The sequence below is a fragment of the Delphinapterus leucas genome, chromosome 20 (assembly GCF_059928025.1).
Source record: "Delphinapterus leucas isolate spDelLeu-1000000601 "Yukka" chromosome 20, BTC_Dleu_Yukka2, whole genome shotgun sequence".
NCBI lineage: Eukaryota > Metazoa > Chordata > Mammalia > Artiodactyla > Monodontidae > Delphinapterus > Delphinapterus leucas.
In genome coordinates, this window is record NC_143148.1 from 10,149,211 (window position 1) to 10,168,269 (window position 19,059).

Sequence of the window (19,059 nt, forward strand, 5' to 3'; positions counted from 1 at the left end):
AGGAACAGAGTGGCCCTGCCAGCCTGGCCTGGACACAGGGTTTGTGTGTGAGAGAAGTTTATTCCTGTTTGTATTTTGGGGTCTCTTTGCTATAGCAGCTCAGCTTGTCTCCTAACTGATATATCCTCCTTCTGGTAATAATCATTTTCCCTTGAAGGACCAACCTACCTTACTCTAGACTAGGGGTTCTCACCTGGGAGCAGTACTGTCCCCCAAGGGATATTAGGAAACTTCTGGGGGCTTTTTGACTGTTAAAATGTCTTGGGATGGGAGCAATGCCAGCATTTATTAGGTTGGGCAGGAGGTTCAGGAATGATACATATTCTGCAATGTGTGAGAAGGCCCTGCCTAACAAAGAAATGTCTCGCCTAAAATACAAAGAGTGTTCCCCTTGAGAGGCACTGCAGATCTAGTCTTTCTAGTTTAGGTGGGGCATGAACACAAGGGTGAACACATGACTCACTTCCTGTCAATGAGAGCATGCAACCCCCGTGGTCACTGTGATTGGTTCAAAGATGAGCATACCACTAAGTATGACCAATCAGAATACTCCACCCTTCTAGTCCCAGGCATGGGTTTAGGGATGGACATGTGACCCATTTCCAGCCAATGAGATTCGGTCCTGGGACCGTTGGAACTGCTGGGGAGGCTCTTTATTTCCACTAGGGTTTCTACAATGGTCCAGAGCTGTTGGCAACCCTTGTGCCTCACTGGATGAGAGGGGAAAGGAGGTGTGGTGTCAACAGGGGGAGGAGTGGGTTAGAGATGGGAGAGGCTGAAGTTAAAGATGGTCAAGGGATAATGCTCAGGGATGGAGGTGGAAATGAGAGGAAATCAAGGGGGCGGGGTGGGTAAGAGGAGCCAGCAGAGAAGGGAGGGTCATAGGGACATTTCAGGAAGTTGGCCTTGGAGGATGAGGATGAGGCTTGGGCCCCATCTAAGGGTCTGGTGAGGCTCTTACACAAGTGGGGTCTGAGACAGGCAAAATGGGAGGGGCTGGTGTGGCACTCAGGGGAGGCACATGCACTCACCTTGTGACCTCAGGTCCCCCGATTCTCTCAGGTTCGTCTGTGACCCTAGGGGAGGGGAGGGGGGAAGAGTGTCTAATCTGGACATAGGGGCCTCTCCCTCAACCCACTGGTTCCAGGACTCTGGGCAGCCCCTGCCTCAGCCCTGGTCCCTCCCTGCTGTATGGAGCTGGGCTGGAGAAGGCTGGGAGTCAGGATTTGATCTCCCTCTCCATGCCCAGAAGGGGAGCCCCATCTGAAATGGTTAGTGCAGGTTGGAGGAAAGATACTGAAGGATTTGGAAGACAAAAGAGGGGGTGGGTGGGCAGAGACACATACCTACATATAGAAGGACAGACACACACACACACACACACACACACACCCCTCCTTCAGGCTGTACTCAAATGAAACCTCCTTAGTGAGGCCTGCCCCATGTAAAACCGTACCCTCCCTTCTCCACACCCCTGACCCCCCTTCCTTGCTTCCTTTTTCTCCTTAGTACTTGTCACTACCTGACAGTGTATATATTTTACTTAGTTATTGTTTACTGTCTGCGTCCCCTAGGAGAATGTCCTGGGCAGGGATTTTATCCCTTTTGTTCACTTTACTCTGGGCCCACCATGGTGCCAGGCACACAGTAGACACTCAAAGAATAGTAATAGTAAATATTTATAAAGCATTTTCCAAGGCAAGATTTTAAGCTCAGTCCGTGCATCACCTCACTTAGTGATATACCTCACCGCACAACAGCCCTATGAGGAAGGTACGGTTATGACTATCCCCACTTCAGGGAAGGGGAAAGTAAGGCCCAGAGAAGTTAGGTCATTTGCTTAAGGGCACTCAGAAGAGCTCGGGTCTGAACCCCGAGAGCCTGGCTCCAGAGGCCCGACTATTGTTTATTAACTGAGTGAGGAAATGAACAACCAGAGCCCCTACCCGACTCACAGCACCCCCTCCCGCCAGGCCCGCACACAGGTCAGACATGCAGATAGAGAGGCAGAGCCAGTGAAAGCAGAGGGTGGAGGGGACTTACTGATCTTGGATCCCTGGGGCAGAGAGGCGCCCGAAACGCAGCGGTTAGAGTTCTGCCGTTTAGAGGGATCGAGGGTAACCCTGCAGCATGAGGAGGGAGGTGAAGGGTGACGGAGGAAGAGGAGGAGACGTGGGGATACAGAGGCAGAGCAGAGCAGAAGACAGGTTAGGCCCCGTCAGCCCCCCCATCCCGCTCCCCAGACCCCACATCCCGTGGGGCTCACCTTCGGGTCAGTTTGGAGGTCAGCTTGGTGAAGAGGTTGGTGGTGGGGCGGGGCCGCCCAGTGGGCAGGGGTGCGGCCTCATGGGCCAGTGTGGGAGAGGCGGGGGGCCCATTCTGCACGCCCCCACCTGCCCCGCCCCCTGCCCGCCTGTCCCGGACCTGGCCACCGTGGAACGTGCTGCGGACGGTGGAGCCGCGTGCCAGGCGGCTCCGCTCCCCTGATGGGGGAGCCAGGCTGTGACTGGAGGGGGAGGCGGGGGGCACCCGTGGGGTCCCCGAGCTGTGGGCAGAGAGGTACAAGTCAGGGTGGGGCCTTGAGGCAGGCCAAGTCACCAGCCCCCTGCTTCTCCACTCGTCATTCCTGAGATCAGAAACCTCTAGCAACCTGGAGCTCAGAGACAGGGCTGCTGTGTACATTGCGCAGGCTGTGCGCTGTGCAACCCTAGTATTGTCTTACCACCTCGTCTCAACTCCTAAGTCATCCCTCCTTCAAACTATCCTTTCTTTAAACTCTGCCCCCTCCTATCTGGCCCCTATCCCAATTCTCCTCTCTCCAAACTCGGCAACTGAATAGATTCAGATACATTTTTGGATGAATCCCTTGCCATTTGCCATCCAAACCTCAGGAACCAAACCAACTGTGCAAACACTTTGCTATTATTCAATCGCGGGAAAGGAATAGACGTGAACATCAAGGGGACCTACATTCATTATGAAAACGTTTCAACAGGTGAAAAGAAAGAGGAAGGCACCCTCTCCCTAACTCTCTCAAGATGCTGTGTGGGCAGAGGTGGCTCCACTATCCCAGGACCCTCCTCTAGGCCCTCTGAGGCTCCCAGTCCTGACAGCAGGAGCCAGACCTCCAATTTCTATCCTAGGGAGCCGGGACGAGCCTGGATCTCAAAGAGGGAGCCCTGATTGGCAGATACCACTACCTCTCTCCCAGAATCCATACACCTTGTTTTACTCTTAGTGACCAAACCCCTTAGAGTATGAACATTGCACATGGCTGCCCAGCCAGATACTACATTTCCCAGCCTCCCTTGCAGCTAGGGGTGGTCATGTGACCATGCTCTGGCCAACAGAATATAAACAGAAGTGCTTTGTACCATTTCTGGGTCATGCCTCTAAAAAGAAAGCAGTTTGCACTCCACTTTCTTTCCACCCTACTTGCTGGTTGCGAAATAGTGGTAACTGGTGCAGTGGCCTCAGATCCAGAGCTGGAGCCTCATGTTGAGATTGGTCCTGAATCCTTGGAGGACGCTGCCTCCTACCTCTGGATGGTTGCATCACAGAGGACTAAACCTCCATCTCATCCACTGCACTCTGGGGTCCTTTCATTCCTGAATCTATAATCTAACTATACACTATCTCTCGGCCAGAACTGGGAGGCCATATATTATAGTGGTTACAAGTACAGATTCTGGAGTCAGTCTGGAATCTTTGCGCCTTGACTTACCAGCTGTGTGGCCTTGGACAAGTTACTTAAGCTATCTATGCCTCATTTCCTCAGCTGTAAAATGGAGATACCAGGATCGACCTCATAGAATGGTTAGGGGCATTCAACTAGCTAATGTACAGAGGCCTGGCACATGGTTACTGCTTGAAACACGTTGGCTGTTCTCATTTTTATCTAACAACCACTAAAAAGCTCGTACTCATCAAAAGCCTTCTGTGTCTCAGACCCTGTGCCAGGTACAAGGACACACCTGATCTCCACTGGATCCCTCTAATAGGGTCTGGAGGCAGAGGACATCAGCCCCATCTTACACAGGAGGAAATGGAGGCTCAGACACCTGCCGAAGAGCTAAGAGGCAAGATTCAAACTCAGAGCTGAGTAGCCACAGAAGCACTGCCCTCAACCACTCCATTACCTTGCCCCCACCAAAGAGTAACACCTGCATCTGTTTACCAGGTGCTTCCCAGAGGGCACCTCGGCGTCATGCCTGCCTGTCCTGGTGGGCGGCAGTGTCATTATCCTGAAGCCTGCCCCACTCCCAGACTTGAACTGTGATGTGAACCAATTCATTCCCTTTTTATGCTCCAGCCAGTCTGTACTGGTTTCCCTCACATGCCAGCTGAAAGAGACCGAACAGACTCAGGCAAAGAAGTTTGAAACCCAGCCAACCAGAGGATGTTGAAGCTGTGACAATCTGGGGCTTCTCTCCAGCTCTAAAAATGGATCATTCAAAAAAAAAAAAAAAAAAGAATCAACCCAGGTTCCCAAGGCTCGTAGGCAGAGCATGGGGCAGACTGCTTTCCTGGTGCTGAAGACTAATTAACTAAGGGTGGGGGATTTTCAGGGGAGTCTGGGAGAGGGAGGACATGGGTAGATTCTGCCAAGGGAAGGGCAGACACAGACTCCCCAGTCCCCATGGCACCCCTTCCCCGCATCTATCATCTGAGATCAAGGGGGCCCTGCTCACCTACACCCCACTGCCCCCTCCCTGTTGCTGCCCTCCCTCCATACCTGTTTTCTTTGCCATTTGGCAACAGGGATGGGCGCTCAGCCCCCGGGCGTTCTGTGCAAACGTAGGTGTTTCTGCGGGTCATCATGCTGGGGGGGAGGTTGTTCTGCAGGAGACAAGGCCAGGAGGAGAGTGAGGGAGCAAAGGGACACCCCTTAATCCCCCTTTACCCTCTACGGCCTCCCTCATTAGGAACGAGGCAGGGAGGACTTCCCTGGCAGTCCAGTGGTTAAGACTCCGTGCTCCCAATGCAGGGGGCCCGGGTTCGATCCCTGGTCGGGGAACTAAGATCGCGCATGCTGCAAGGCACAGCCCCAAAATAATAATAATAAAGAAATAAATAAAAATAAAAGGAATGAGGCAGGGGCCTGTGTGTGAACTGAAAGTGAGTAGGTGGTTTATTGTACTTTGGCTAAAGACATGAAGGGTTAGTGGGCCATCCCAGCAATGCAGGCTGACAGTCATAGAAGGCCTTGGAGCTGGGAGGAGAGAAGGTCAGGGAAGGTTCCCAGGGGGCAGCCTCGCCCCCCTCTCCTCTCGCAGCTCTCCCCCACCTCTAGCCACGTTAAACTTTGAAAAACATACTTATTCATGCCGTGCTGTCTCTCCTGATAAAGGCCTTTGCACGTGCTGTCTTATCTGCTTGGTTATTCCTCCTGTCTTTCCCTCTGACTCACTCTTAGGTATCTTTCAGGTGTCAGTTCATGACATATCCGCGCCCTGGCCCCAGGCTGAGTCAGCTGCACTCCCTGCTACAGCCTTGATCACTCTGATTGACCACATCTGCGGTCCCCAGCCCCTACTGCACGGAGCTCTCTGAGGACAGGAATGGCATATCAGGATTCTGTTGCCTCACAAAATGTGTTGGAAAGCGATCCCTCTTCCTTCCCTCCGGAAGTCTGCCTAAGTCGGGTATTATTCCTCCTTTCAGTGTGTGGAAGACTTCCACCAGCTTAAAGCCATCTGGGTCTGGAGTTTTCTTTATGGGAAGACGTTGAGACTGTTCAGGTTTTCTATTTCTTCTCGTGTCAGTTTTGGTTGACTGTGTTTGTAAAGGCATTTGTCCGTTTTGTCTAAGTTGTCAAATTTATTGGCATAGGGTAGTTCCTAATGCCATCTTACTACCTTTTCGTGTTAGAACAAAGTTCCCTTTTTCACTTCTGATAGTGGTAATTTTGTGTTTGCTGTATTTTTTCTTTTCTTTTTTTTAATGGAAGTATAGTTGATTTACAATGTTATGTACTGTCTTTTTTATTAATTAGTCTTGCTAGGGGTCCATTGATTTTATTAATCTTTTCAAAGAATCAGACTTTGGCTTGTTGATTTTCTCTAGGGTACATCTGTTTTCTCCTTTATTGATTTCTTTTCTTCTCTTTATTATTTTCTTCCTTCTACTGCTTTTCTGGGTGCGCAGGGTCGGGGGGTAATTTGCTGTTCCTTTTCTACTTTCTTTAAAGTGTGGGTTTATTTCAACAATTACAACAGCTCTCATTCATCGAGTGCTTACTGAGCCAGACACTGTGTGAAGACTGTACAAGATCCTCCCAACAACCCAAGCTCTTTGATGAGCTCATTTTCACAGGGTGGAACAGTGAAGCTCAGAGAGGGGAAGTTACTTGCTCAAGGTCACACAGCTCATCAATGTAATTCAAACTCTGGTCTCTGTAGCTTCAGCATCCTGACCACCTTCCTGTAACTTGTCTCCACCCTTGTCTCTGATGATGAGGATATTTTGGTTCCCTTAGCTTGTATTATATACTAAGGAGCTGTAGAAGCAACAAAGCCAAATGCTACATTCCCCAGAAACTCCTCTGCAGCCCAGGTGCTGGATAGGAATGGGTTCTGCCAATCTTTGCACTCATGAAGATCTGGAAGGTGGAAAAGGGGTGGCAGCCACTTTCTTGCCCCCTTTGACTTGGGCTCACACAGGCAAATCTGTGAGATGAGGGTCTTTGCTTCAGCAGGGCACCAGTGCCGGTTCTCCAGACTTCTGGGCAGCAGAGGCTCTTCGTCTGGAGAATGAAGTTTCTGAGTCTTGCATTGCAGCCATGACTGTATGTTCTTGAATTCAACAGAGGTAGAGGTGGCCTCAGAGGTGGCAGCTCCCTTGGTGGGTCAATTCTGCTGTGGCAATATGTCATTCTTGTAGGTCTTGTCTATTGCCTGCCCCTCCAGCCCTTCCTACAATTGTGTAAGCACCACACCTAATTCCCCGTATTAAATCCTTCCCGTCGAAAGCACAGAGTACTTCTTTCTGACACTGAATCCTAATTTATACACTAGAATCAAGTACAAGCTTAGGCAGAGAGAGCACTCAATAAACGTCTGTTGAGTGAACGACTGAATGGATAAAACACAGAGTCCCATGTGGTGGTCTGGGGAACAGGATGGGAAACGGCAGAGTCTGAAAAATGTGACCCAGGTGGCATCGACAGGCTGGGCCACAGGTGGTGGCACCCCTGGTCCCATCCCCCAGCCCCTCCACTCACAGGGGTGCTCGTACTGTCCTTCCGCCGCTCTGGGATCTCTGCCTTGTTGGGGTTGTGGGCGCTGCTGACCATGGGGCTGGAGGGGGGCAGCCCTCGGCTCCCGCTCCCCGCGGCACTGCAGCTCGCCTTCCGGCCTGGCAGGCGATCCTCCTTCAGCTCCGCCTCCCCTGTGCTGGTTGGGCTGCGCTTGGGATGCAGGGGTGCAGGGGATGGGCCACCTGGTAGAGGGAGGGGACAGTTTAGGGTTGGCGTCACCTGGAAAAGCCAGAACGTACTCCAGATGATCCTTAGAACCTTAGAATTCCTCACGTAGGCTACAGCCTTTGCATGGGCCATTCTGATAATATCTAAGTGACAACATATATACTGACCCAGAAGCTCCACATAAATGACATGACACACATACAGGTTATTCACTGCATCCTTCTTTTTTTTTTTTTCAGGCCAAAAGATTGGGAACAGGCTAAATGCCCCTTAATATGGGGATAACTAAGTAAGTCAAGATATTGTCACACAATGGAATACTATGCAACTATAAAAAATGTTCCAATACAGAAAGATCTTCAAGATAGATTGTGAGGTAGAAAAGGCAAGGCAAGGTATGAGGTCTACAGTGGGCTATCATGTGTATAAAAAGGGGGAAAAGGGCTTCCCTGGTGGCGCAGTGGTTGAGAGTCCGCCTGCCGATGCAGGGGACACGGGTTCGTGCCCCGGTCCGAGAAAATCCCACATGCCACGGAGCGGCTGGGCCCGTGAACCATGGCCGCTGAGCCTGCGGGTCCGGAGCCTGTGCTCCGCAACGGGAGAGGCCACAACAGTGAGAGGCCCGCGTACCGCAAAAAAAAAAAACCCAAAAAAAAAACAAAACAAATTTTGTCCTTTAGAACATCTTGGGAATTTACAGTTTTAGAACCCGGGGGTTAAACTTGTTCTAGAACTTCAGAAAGTCAGAACTTCTGCATGTTAAATCCTCAGGAAACTTAATGCACAAAAGTCCCAGAACCATAACAAGCTCTACAATGACGGACACGGGGCACTCATAAACTATCTTTTGTCCTGAGAACCCCAGAACCCAGAAGGTCTCCATGTGGGTTATTTTTAAAGGTTACCATGTTCTAACCATAGGATGTTGGAGTCAAGCTTCTTAGGGACTCTCTGGGCCAATCTCGCTATTTTATAGGTGGGGAAAAGGAGATCCAGGGGAGGGGAACGGCTTGACCATCCAGAACAAAGCAGGTTCTGCTCAGGACTGATGCTAAGCTTCCCTGACTCCCCTCTCCCTGTACTAGTGCCCATCCCAGAGTAAAGAATTTCACCCCTAGAGAGAAGTAGGGCTGCAAAAATAACGGAAAGTTGGAAATCACCTTGGCAGTTCCTGAACTGTTAAACGTAGAGTTACCATATGACTCAGCAATTCCACTCCTAGGTACTTGCCCAAGAGAAATGAAAACATACATCTACACAAAAACTTGTACCTGAATGTACACAGCAATGCTATTCACAGTAACCAGAGGTGGAAACAACCCAAATGACCCTCAGTTGATGAATGGATAAACAAAATATGGTATATCCATGCAATGGAATATTATTCGGCCATAAAAAGAAATGAAGCACTGATACTGCTACGATACAGATGGACCTTGAAAACATGATGCTAAGTGAAAGAATCCAGTCACAAAAGGTCACATACTGTATGATTCCATTTATATGAAATGTCCAGACTAGGAAAATCGACAGAGATAGTAAATAGATTAGTAGTTGTCAGGGGCTGGAGGTTGGGCTGGATGGGAGATTTGAAATAGATGGATAAGGGTTATGGAGTTTCTTTATGGGGTACTGACAATGTTCTAAAGTTGACTGTGGTGAAGGATACACAAATCTGTGACTATACTAACGCCACTGAACTGCACACTTTCAATGTATGTGAACTATATCTCAATAAAGCTGTTGAAAATTAGTGGGGATGATTAACATTTGATGAGGGTATAGGCAAGAGACCTCTTTGGGGCTTCCCTGGTGGCGCAGTGGTAGAGAGTCCGCCTGCCGATGCAGGGGACACGGGTTCGTGCCCCGGTCCGGGAAGATCCCACATGCCGCGGAGCGGCTGAGCCCGTGAGCCATGGCCGCTGAGCCTGCGCATCCGGAGCCTGTGCTCCGCAACGGGAGAGGCCACAACAGTGAGAGGCCCGCGTACCGCAAAAAAAAAAAAAAAAAAAAAAAAAAAGAGACCTCTTGGAAGTTCCCACGTCTCATTTGTGGTGGTAGCGGTGGTGGGTCTATTGTCTGCAGGGGATGAGATATATGTTAGTTGCAGAATGTGGGATACAATCAGGTGTCTGCCCACTCCCTTCCCGCTAGTAAGTAAGGAGGAGAGGCCAGAGGGCAGGCTTTCAGCAGCCATTCTGTACAGTGTGTCACCCTGTGTCCTAGTCACGTGGACTAACCCCAACTGGACCCTGACATCAAGTGGACCAAGGAGATTCCAGCTACTATCTGAGCTGGCCTCTAAAACCGGGTTGTAAGGAGTTACGAGACTGGGAAAAAGATAAGGCAGGATATGTAAGAAAGAAAGGAAAAAACAGACGAGCAGAGAAGAAGCAAGACACAGAGTGTCTGCTCTGGGTCTGGCTGCTTTTCCAGTTTCTAATCCCTTACTGAGCCTGACTGCCTCCAAATTTCATGCAATGTCCCTGCACCTTTATAAGGCACTCCTCCCTTCGTTGCAGTTGGCTCGAGCAGGTTTCTGCTGCTTGCCAGCCAGAGAACCCTGACGTAATGCAGGTCCGAGGCCCTGGGACCAGGGAGGGCGTGTGAGGGTGTGGGGCCGACACTCACAGAAGTCGCTGTGCCTGCGCTGGCGGTGGTAGGTGGAGGAGGAGCTCCGCTGCCCTTTGCTGTGGCTGGTGCCTTTGCTGGAGCTTGTTCCATTGGTGGTGTCGCTGGGCGCCCGCACCCGTGCCAGGGCCAGCCCCGGGGTGCCCCGGTCCCCACCCTCCTGCAGGAAGATGACAGATGAGGAACCTCAGCCCCTGTCCCCTCTGCCCCAGAAGTCCCCCCACCCCGGGCATCGCGCATCCCAAATGTCCCTGACGCCTTCTGACCTCAGTCTTCCTGCCCAGCAGGAGGTAGGTGGCGGTCACTTCGTTGTACTTCTGGCTGGTCAAGGCCTCTTTGATTTCTTCCCGCGTGTAGCCCATACCCACCATCACCTCTGGGAGAGGGGCATGGAGAGGAGGTTCAGTCTTCCCAGATCCCTCCCTTCCACTCGTTTCTGCATCACATAATGCCTGCTCTTTGGCTTTTCCAGTGTCCATTCCTCCTTCTGCCAGCAGCACCCTGATTTTCCTTGGAAGAACATTTCTTCCCAGCTCAGATCACCTGGCTGACTCCTGCCTGCTCCAAGCCCCGAGGGCAGGCATATAACTCAGGTCTGGACCATCAGAGTGTTCCATCCCCAAGGCCATACTGATTGGTTCAGGGTGGGCAGATGACCCAGGTATGGCCAATCAGAATGCTCCATACCCAAAGCCACAGTGATTGGTTAGGGTGGACATATGACCCAGTTCTGGCCAATAAAAGTGTTCCATCCCCAAGGTCAAATTGACTGGTTCGGGGGTAGTCAATGGGCACCCCGCCCTAGGGCTTCTATTGGAACATTAGGAAAGTGGCTTCTCTTCCTGATGGGGTGTCCAGGCCACTAGGATATGCTGCTGTCAGCTTGCTCCTGGCGGGGAGAGCTGCCTGGGAAAGAAGCCACCACTGAGAAGATCCCTAACAACTGTCTCTGAGCGCCTGGATCCAGCTGTGCCTGAAGGCTGATATACCCTGGCCTTTTCAGTTATGTGAATGAATAACATCACTATTAGGTTAAAACACACGAAACTGCTGGTATTAACAATTTCTGAGCTATTCCAATGGCAATTTCACATGGTCCAGCCTATTATTATTACCTGGTTTAAGCCAGAATGGCCTGGGTTTTCTGTTACTTGCAACCGGGAAGTCCTGATTAATACAGCCAGACCTGATGGTGGCCTGGGTTTCCTCAGCTGTAGAATGAAGGTTACTGGATGGTTCCTAAGGGGCTCTTCCAGGGCTAATGCTTTTGGGGTCAAATGTTCGAGGGCTCCAGGCTGAAGGGATTGGGACCAAATGGCTGGAGGGTGAGGCATGTGCCAAGGTGGGAGTTTTTCTCAAACATGCAGATTACTGATGGCTTTGACCAAACTCTTCCGGAAGCGACTGTGATTTCCTGTGTCTTAAGAGTCAAAGCTAACACAAAAGCACTTATGACATGCCTGATATAAGTGCTTTATATAAATTCATTCATTGAATATTCATAACAAACTTATGAGATAGGCCCTCTGATTATCCCGTTTTATAGATGAAGAAACAGAAGCACAGAGAGGGGAAGCCACTGGCCCTGGGTCACACAGCTAGAAAGTAGCGGCGCAGGGACTGGAGCCCAGACTTCTCTGCTCTCCCCAATTGCCTTGCAAACTTCTGTGATGCACTAACCAAAGGGGTAGGTGCTGGGAAGCTCCTACCCCTGGCTCTGGGGCCTATGGCTCTGCTCTCCCTGACCCTCACCGATTCGCTTGGTGTCCCCGAAGTCCTCCTCGGGCTCTGTGTATGGCTTCAACTCCTCACCCTCATAGCCGATGTTGATCCATTTGTCTTTCATGATTTGCTACAGGAATCGGGAGCAGGACAGGGAAGGGGAAAGAGAGATGTCAGAAGGAACTGGGAAAAATATAGCTTCCCACCTCCCACGCAGGCCCCCGAATGGGGTTCCTGCCCTGCCTCGCCCCCACCTCCAAGGCCTAGCACCCCAGAATCAAGAGCTTCCTGAGAGCTAGCACCTCCTCGCCCTATCCCTCACCCACCCAGCTGAAGCCTCCTGAAGCCACCCTTCCTCCTCCGCATCATCTGGGTCCCTGGCACCCTGTAATCATTCTAGGAGCTCATTAGCTAATTACTGGCATGTCGGGGAGTGGGCGAGGCTGTTTGGGGGGCGGTGTCAGGACGGGCCTGGGAGCCTTTTCCTGGGCTGCCTGTCTCCCCTCACCTTCCAGCAGCGGGTCGGGCACGGGAGAGGGAGGAATAGTGTCAGCCAAGAAGGCTTCAATGGGAGGGGTGTGGGGCTGGAGGCTTAGCTTACCTCGAGAGTACAGCGTTTCGCTGGGTTCAGCACCAAAAATCTCCGCAGGATGCTCTCACAGTCTGTTGACATGTAGAAAGGGACCCGGTACTTCCCTCTGAGGACTCGCTCTCGCAGCTCCTGGGGGGATGGGGTTACTGGGGGAGGGGTCCGCCCCGCCTCCCCACCCGTTTTCATTACACACACACACACACACACACACACACATCTTTCTCCCAATCCCCCGACAAAAGTGATAGGCGCTCCAAGTCCCAGCCCTGATGCAGTGGGAAAAACCCCACCACTTTTCCCAACCTCAGTTTCAATCTGTAAAACGGGAACGTTGTCATAGATGCAGCAGTTTTCAAAAAAGTTTTTTTAAAAAGTGATATAACTTTTCACTCTGAGTTAATCTTACAGAGAGGGTGAGTTCTATAAGCCAGATAAGAGGGGAGGTGGGTCGGTGAGTCAGCCTCTGGGGCCTTAGTTTCCGTATCTGTAAACAGGGATCACAGAACTCACTCCCCAGGCCAGGGTAGGAGTGAGTCTGTAGAAGTAAATGCCTAGCACGAGTCATGTCCAAAGCAAGTACCTTTTTTTTTTTTTTTTTGACCGTACCTCATGGATTGTGGGATCTTAGTTCCAGCACCAGGGATCGAACCTGGACCCTCCGCAGTGAAAGCGCGGAGTCCTAACCACTGGACCGCCAGGGATTCCGCAAGTGTTTTTTTTAAATTAATTAATTAATTAAGTTTTGGCTGCACTGGGTCTTCGTTGCTGCGGGCGGGCTTTCTCTGGTTGCGGCGAGTGGGGGCTACTCTTCGTTGCAGTGCGTGGGCTTCTCATTGCGGTGGCCTCTGTTGCAGAGCACGGGCTCTAGGCGTGCGGGCCTCAGCAGTTGTGGCACGTGGGCTCAGCAGTTGTGGCTCACAGGCTCTAGAGCGCAGGCTCAGTAGTTGTGACACACGGGCTTAGTTGCTCTGTGGCATGTTTCCTCCCGGACCAGGGCATGAACCCGCGTCCCCTGCACTGGCAGGCGGAGTCCCCACCACTGCGCCACCAGGGAAGTACCCGCAAATGCTTTTTTAATACTAGGTTTACAAAAGGGGAGGAGAGAGGGGCATCCTGCCCCCCATCCCCCATGTCTTTCCAAAAAGCTATGAGGCCCTGGCAGTTTCAAAGAACGAGCACTGATTTATATGCTGACTTTTTTTTTTTTAAGGGCCTTTTAGGAGGGCCCTGCCAAGGTTATGAAAGAAAAAATAAATTCCACGCTCCATGGCATGGCAGACTAGGGAGAGCCCCTTCCATCCTGAATATAGAACTGAGGTAGACAGAAAATGGAGGGTAGGGTGAATGGGGGAAGGGGTCTCTTGGGGTGGAGCCCTCTGCCAGGGCCTGGGCTGGGAGCTCCCTCCGGGGGCCTTCTCCTAAAAGGGCTGGATGAGGCCTGTGCCTGGGGAGCCTGCAGATCATCACAGCCTGAAGGGTCATGAATATTTCATAGTAATGAGGATCGCTTTCAGAGCACTCACCCGGTGCTGGGCAGCGTTCTCAGTGCTTTACACATATGACATCTGTGTTCACAAGGATGCTGTGAAGCAGGGTTATGACGCCCTGTTTTCCAGACAAGGAAACTGAGGCCCAGAGAGGTTAAGTCACTTGCTCTGGGACTGTGCAGCCAGGAAATGGCAGGGCCAGGGTTCAAAGCCAGGCAGTCAAGGCCCGGAGCCTGTGCTGTGTAACCACCACTCCACACCGCCTCTGTCACGTGATGGTGAGAAGTAGCCGTCAGGCCACGGACACCACCACCAGGGCAGCTCCCGAGCGTGACACCCTGGGCAGATGCCAGGTCCCTGTGAAGGGCTTCACACACCCAGTCTGGCTGTAACTGTCCCCATCTTACAGGTGGGGAAACAGAGGTTCAGAAAGGGACTTGTTCAATGTCACTCAGCAAGGAAATGACACAGCAGGGATCTGCCCCCAGCTGCATGTCTCCTTCACCGAGCAAGGCTTGGGGTGCCTGGTGGGGAAACTGGGACAACGGAGGTGACAAGGGCCTGGGGCAGGTGAGAGGCAGGTCTGGCCCTTTGGAAAGTTCTCTTGGCTTCATGCGTGGGGCTCAGAAAGATTATTCTGTGATCTCAGCAAGTCCTCGAATCGCTGCTGTGAGGTTGGTACCCTAGGGTCCTCACTGAACAGAGGTGGAGACAGCCTCGGCGGAGTTGGCTGCTTGGCCGATGCCACTGTGACGAAGGGGTCCCCGTCCTCATCACTCAGGGTTCTGCTGGCCTGTCCTTGGCAATGACCTCCCTGATCCCCTGACGGCTCCTCACGGCCACATCAAGCAGCCTGAGCACTCCCGCTGAGGAATTCCCACCCGAAATGCACCACCTGGATCCAAGCGTGAGGACACACTGTGCAGCCCAGACTGAGGGAGGTTCTTTCCGCGATGACTGGCCTGAACTCATCACTGCCGTGCCATGGAAGACAAAGAACAGCGGAGGGACTGTTCCAGACGAGAGGAGACTAGAGACAGGACAACAGAACGCCATGAGGGCGCCTGAGCGGATGTTGGAGCGGAAGACACGGTGGCCAAGGATATTCTGGGGATGACCGATGCAACCCGAGCATGGGCCGTGGGTTAGAGGCCGGGAACACATCAGCGCTGGATCTCCTCAGCGTGATCGTGGATGGGGAAAGGCCGCGTCTCATGAGATCCCTGCTGTATGCAGCCTTTAGGGATGAAGGCGCATTGTGTCTGCAACTGATTCCCATGTGTTCCATCAGTAACGGTGATGACAGCGGTACCATGAGCATATATAGACACTCACGTGGCACACGTGGCCGCAGGCAACCGGAGCATCTCCTGAAAGGTACACACCTGTCCCCGGTTCTAGGCCGACAACTTCTCTGTTGACTGGCAATGTTTCAGAATAAAAAGTTCAAAGAGAAAAAAAAAAATCCGCCCCAACACTACAACTCAGCCCACGCTTCCCACCCCTTCCACAGAACGGGCCAGCATCTAGCGCGCTATATATTTTGCTTATTATTTTATTTTCTGCCTGGCTCTGCTGCAAGAATGTCGGTCCACGAGAGCAGCGTCTTTTGTTTGTTTGTTTAAGTGCACCATTCAACGGCTTTCAGTATATTCACCGAGTTGTTGCAACCATCACCAGAATCCGTTTTAGAACATGGTCATCAACCCCCAGGAGAAACTCTGTAGCCCAACCCCCTCTCCTCCCTAGTCTTAGGCAACCACTGATCTGCCTTCTGTCTCTGTGGATTTGCCTATTCCGGATATTTCATAGAGGGGGAACCCACAGCGGGTGGTCTTTTGGGACCAGCTTTTCCCACTTAGCGTGTTTTCAAGGATCGCCTGGGGAGCAGCATGTATGAAGGCAGGGGTTTCTGTCTCTTTTGTTCACCCTGTGTCAGCAAAACTTAAAACAGAGCCTGACCCGTGGACGGTAAGCAATAACTATGTACTGAGTGAATGAGTGAGTGAGCGGGATTTGAACCCAAGCCTGCTGGCGGCCAAGCCCACACCCTGAACCCCGACACAGCCTGGTCCACTTGGGCTGGCCGTGAGGCTGTGGGGACCTGGGTCCTACCTGACCCCCATCATGCCCTGTGACCTCGGCCCCACCCCTCCAGCCCTCTGCAGAAGAGGTGTTTAGGGGCCCGACCGTGAGGGCCAAAGAGACCCTCCCCGGGGGAGTCACAGCCCCTGTGCCAGCCCCGCCCAGCACCTTGAGGTTGTGCCCGTCGAAGGGCAGGGAGCCGCTGACGAGGGTGTATAGGATGACGCCGAGGCTCCAGATGTCCACCTCCGGCCCGTCGTACTTCTTGCCCTGGAACAGCTCCGGGGCGGCGTACGGGGGGCTCCCGCAGAACGTGTCCAGCTTCGAGCCCAGCGTGAACTCATTGCTGAAGCCAAAGTCGGCAATCTTGATGTTGGCCTCGGCGTCCAGCAAGAGGTTCTCGGCCTGCGAGGCAAGGAGAGGGCAGACGGTGGACGTGTGCGGCGCCAGAGCCAGCTGACCTGGTCTGGCTGTGGCCCTGTCCCTTATTCTCTGTGTGACCTTGGGCAGTGACTTTACCTCTCTGGGCCTAGTTTCCTCATCCACAAGATGGGGATAAACATAGTCCCCACCTCACAGGGACGTTTGAGAATTAAGTGAATTATTCCGTGAAAAGTCCTCAAACGATTATTTCATGCCGAGTAAGTGCTATATAACGTTAGCTCTATTATCCCGAGTGGTCTGCAGAGCTGGAAGTCCTCAGGCAACCTCCTGCCCTTCGCAGAGCCTCAGTTCACCCAGCAGAAAAAAAATGAGGACGGATCGCTCAAGACTTACAAAAATGAAAACAATCATTTTATATAATATTTATTGTGCACCTACTATGCGCCGGGCTTTTAGGCTATCATTTTTAAGAGTGGCTACATACAGTGGGGTTAAAGGACAGATTCCGGAAGAATCCTAGCTTCAAATCCCAGCTCCATCGCTCACTCACTGTGTGACTTTGGGTGGATTACCGGCTCTCTCTGTGCCTCAGTTTCCGATGTGTAAACTGAAGGGTCATCATAGCACCTGCCTCATGGGCAGATGCAGGGTTAACTGGAAAGTGCTTACCACAGCACGTGGGACAGAGTCAGCACTCAAGAAATACTTTGTACCGTTATAAGGTTTTGTCTATTTTTGGTGGCACGTGTTTGTTATTTGCCATTTCATGGGGGAGGGAACTGAGGCTCAGGGAGGCCACCTCATGCCCACAGCATGAAAGCGGCAGAGTTGGAATCTGAGAGGCCTGCCATCTCCACAGCCCGAGCGTGGAAGGAGCGGCCGGCATCCCGCCTCTTCCAGCTTGTTGTTTGCTACAAACTGATGCATGAAGCCATCCTTCAGACTGCTGACCATGCCTCGCCCCTCCCAACCACTGCCCTTCCCTAGCCCAGCATCTCTGGCTTCCTCCCGGTCTCCCTACTTCCTGGTGTATTTCAGTACCACCCTTCCCCACCTCTGGCCCAGCGAAGGGATAGAACCCACTCAGACACACACTTCAGAGGGATCTTCCCCAAACCTCAATCTACTGGCATCTCTGTCTTGCTCAGTGGTGACACTCCCCCTCGTGGCATTTGAGGCTCCGCAGTTCAGCCCCAACCTCACTTCTGGGTTGGTCCCCGTGGTTGGTCCCCCTGAAGACTGTATCCCCAAATCCCCTTTCAGCCACTTCCAGGACCTTCCACCAGGGAGCGTGCCTCCTCCAGGTTGTTCACCATGGATTTCCCTACCCCCCCCCCCCGGCCGCTGCAGGACAAACTCCAAAGCCTCCAAGGTGCCTCCTCAGGGGGTCGTGTGGGGGCATCGGGGCAGTACAGAGAGAGGAAGTGCTTCAAAACGTCTACAGCAATTTGACAATGGAATTTTATGTTTTTTGAATCTATTAATAACCATTTTAAAAATCGGGCTTGTATTTTGCACATCTTTCTTTTCCTTTCATTTTTATTATACTTTACCAAAGTACCTGTCCACAGTGGACTGGGCATTGCAAATACTCAAACAAACCTGGTCCTTTGCTACAGAAACCTTGAGAAGCACTTCCTTAAGTACTTAGACCAGGGCCTGGGACACAGTAGATGCTCAAGAAATCACGGTGAAGACAACAGACAGCTTGATTCGCACCAGACAAACGTTTCTCTCGCTGGTCTAGGACGGGAAGTCCTGAGACAGGAGGTTCTCTCTGGGTGGGGCTGTGGAGCAGGGGCCCTGGGACAAGGAGCTGCCCCTGCTCAGCTCGGCCAGGCAGTGGGGGTAGGGCAGGGGGAGGCCCTGCTAAGTCCCTTCCCTGAGGGGCACTAGCCCTCCCAAAGGTCCTTCTCAAGTTCGAAGATGCTGTGATTCTAAGACCCTGGAGGCTGTGTGACTCTGGGGCTCTAAGATCTCAATTCTTGAAGTTTCCTGAATATTCTGCAGTCTCCCGGAGGCTCGGGGAGTGACTAAGTCTTTATTGCATTCCAGTGACCTTGTCCGGGATGCATGTAACAGTCTGAGGCTGTTCCGGGGACACTTTGTTTCTTTTCCCTTTGTTCACTCCTCCTGTCCCCATCCCCCACCTGCTCCCCCATCAGCTGGCCTTGTTTTTGCCACAAAAGCTTGGGAAAAAGTCAAGGGGCTCTGGATGCTGAGGGAGGAGCACGAAGACAAAAGGACGGCGAACACGGTGGAGGGTACAGGGCACCCCAGGGGATGGGGGGGCGGTCCTGGGGACAAGCAGGGGTCTGTGGGCTGAGCTGGGAGGCTCACCTTCAGGTCCCTGTGTACAATGTTTTTCTGGTGACAGTAGTGCACAGCCGACACGATCTGGAGGGGAGGGGAGAGGAGAGGAGGGGAGGTCAGTTACTTATGGCTCCCAAACCCCTCGGCCTCCCTCAGAGACCCCATGAACCCGCCCCTCAACTGAGCTCTGGACGCCGGGCCTCCCCAAGCACAGGCTGTGATGCTGGTGCCCCTCCCCACCCCCCAATTCGGCCACAGCAGGAAGTGATGTGGGACCTGCACAGACACACACCTCCACCCGGACACCCGGACATCCTGGTACCCAGACATCGGGACACCCTCCCAGCAAGGACATCAGCACCAAGAAAACAGGACGGGCCCCTCCTGACGTTCACGTCAAGAAACACGCATGAGAACAT

At 52.4% G+C, this 19,059-nt stretch overlaps 1 protein-coding gene across 10 annotated transcripts in view; it reads right to left on the reverse strand.

The window, feature by feature from the left end:
* The window catches only part of MARK4 (microtubule affinity regulating kinase 4), a 51,675-nt gene that overhangs the window by 23,822 nt on the left and 8,794 nt on the right, over positions 1-19,059 (reverse strand). For 3 of the 10 annotated variants that reach the window (XR_016390918.1, XM_089902705.1, XM_089902701.1), the window contains 12 exons: positions 18,668-18,724; positions 16,112-16,348; positions 12,381-12,500; positions 11,810-11,909; positions 11,173-11,268; positions 10,324-10,433; positions 10,058-10,217; positions 9,452-9,505; positions 7,223-7,440; positions 4,736-4,839; positions 2,267-2,545; positions 1,032-1,076 (listed from right to left, as the gene is read on the reverse strand). Coding sequence is in view for 8 of the 10 variants with exons in the window: in XM_089902705.1 (XP_089758831.1) it covers positions 1,032-1,076; positions 2,267-2,545; positions 4,736-4,839; positions 7,223-7,440; positions 9,452-9,505; positions 10,058-10,217; positions 10,324-10,433; positions 11,173-11,268; positions 11,810-11,909; positions 12,381-12,500; positions 16,112-16,348; positions 18,668-18,724 (1,580 nt within the window). In the remaining 2 variants the exon portion in view is untranslated. Of the gene's footprint in view, positions 1-1,031; positions 1,077-2,043; positions 2,124-2,266; positions 2,546-4,393; positions 4,438-4,735; positions 4,840-7,222; positions 7,441-9,451; positions 9,506-10,057; positions 10,218-10,323; positions 10,434-11,172; positions 11,269-11,809; positions 11,910-12,380; positions 12,501-16,111; positions 16,349-18,667; positions 18,725-19,059 lie in introns of those variants that run through there. The other 7 variants (XR_016390917.1, XM_089902704.1, XM_089902706.1 and 4 more) reach the window with 7 other exon arrangements.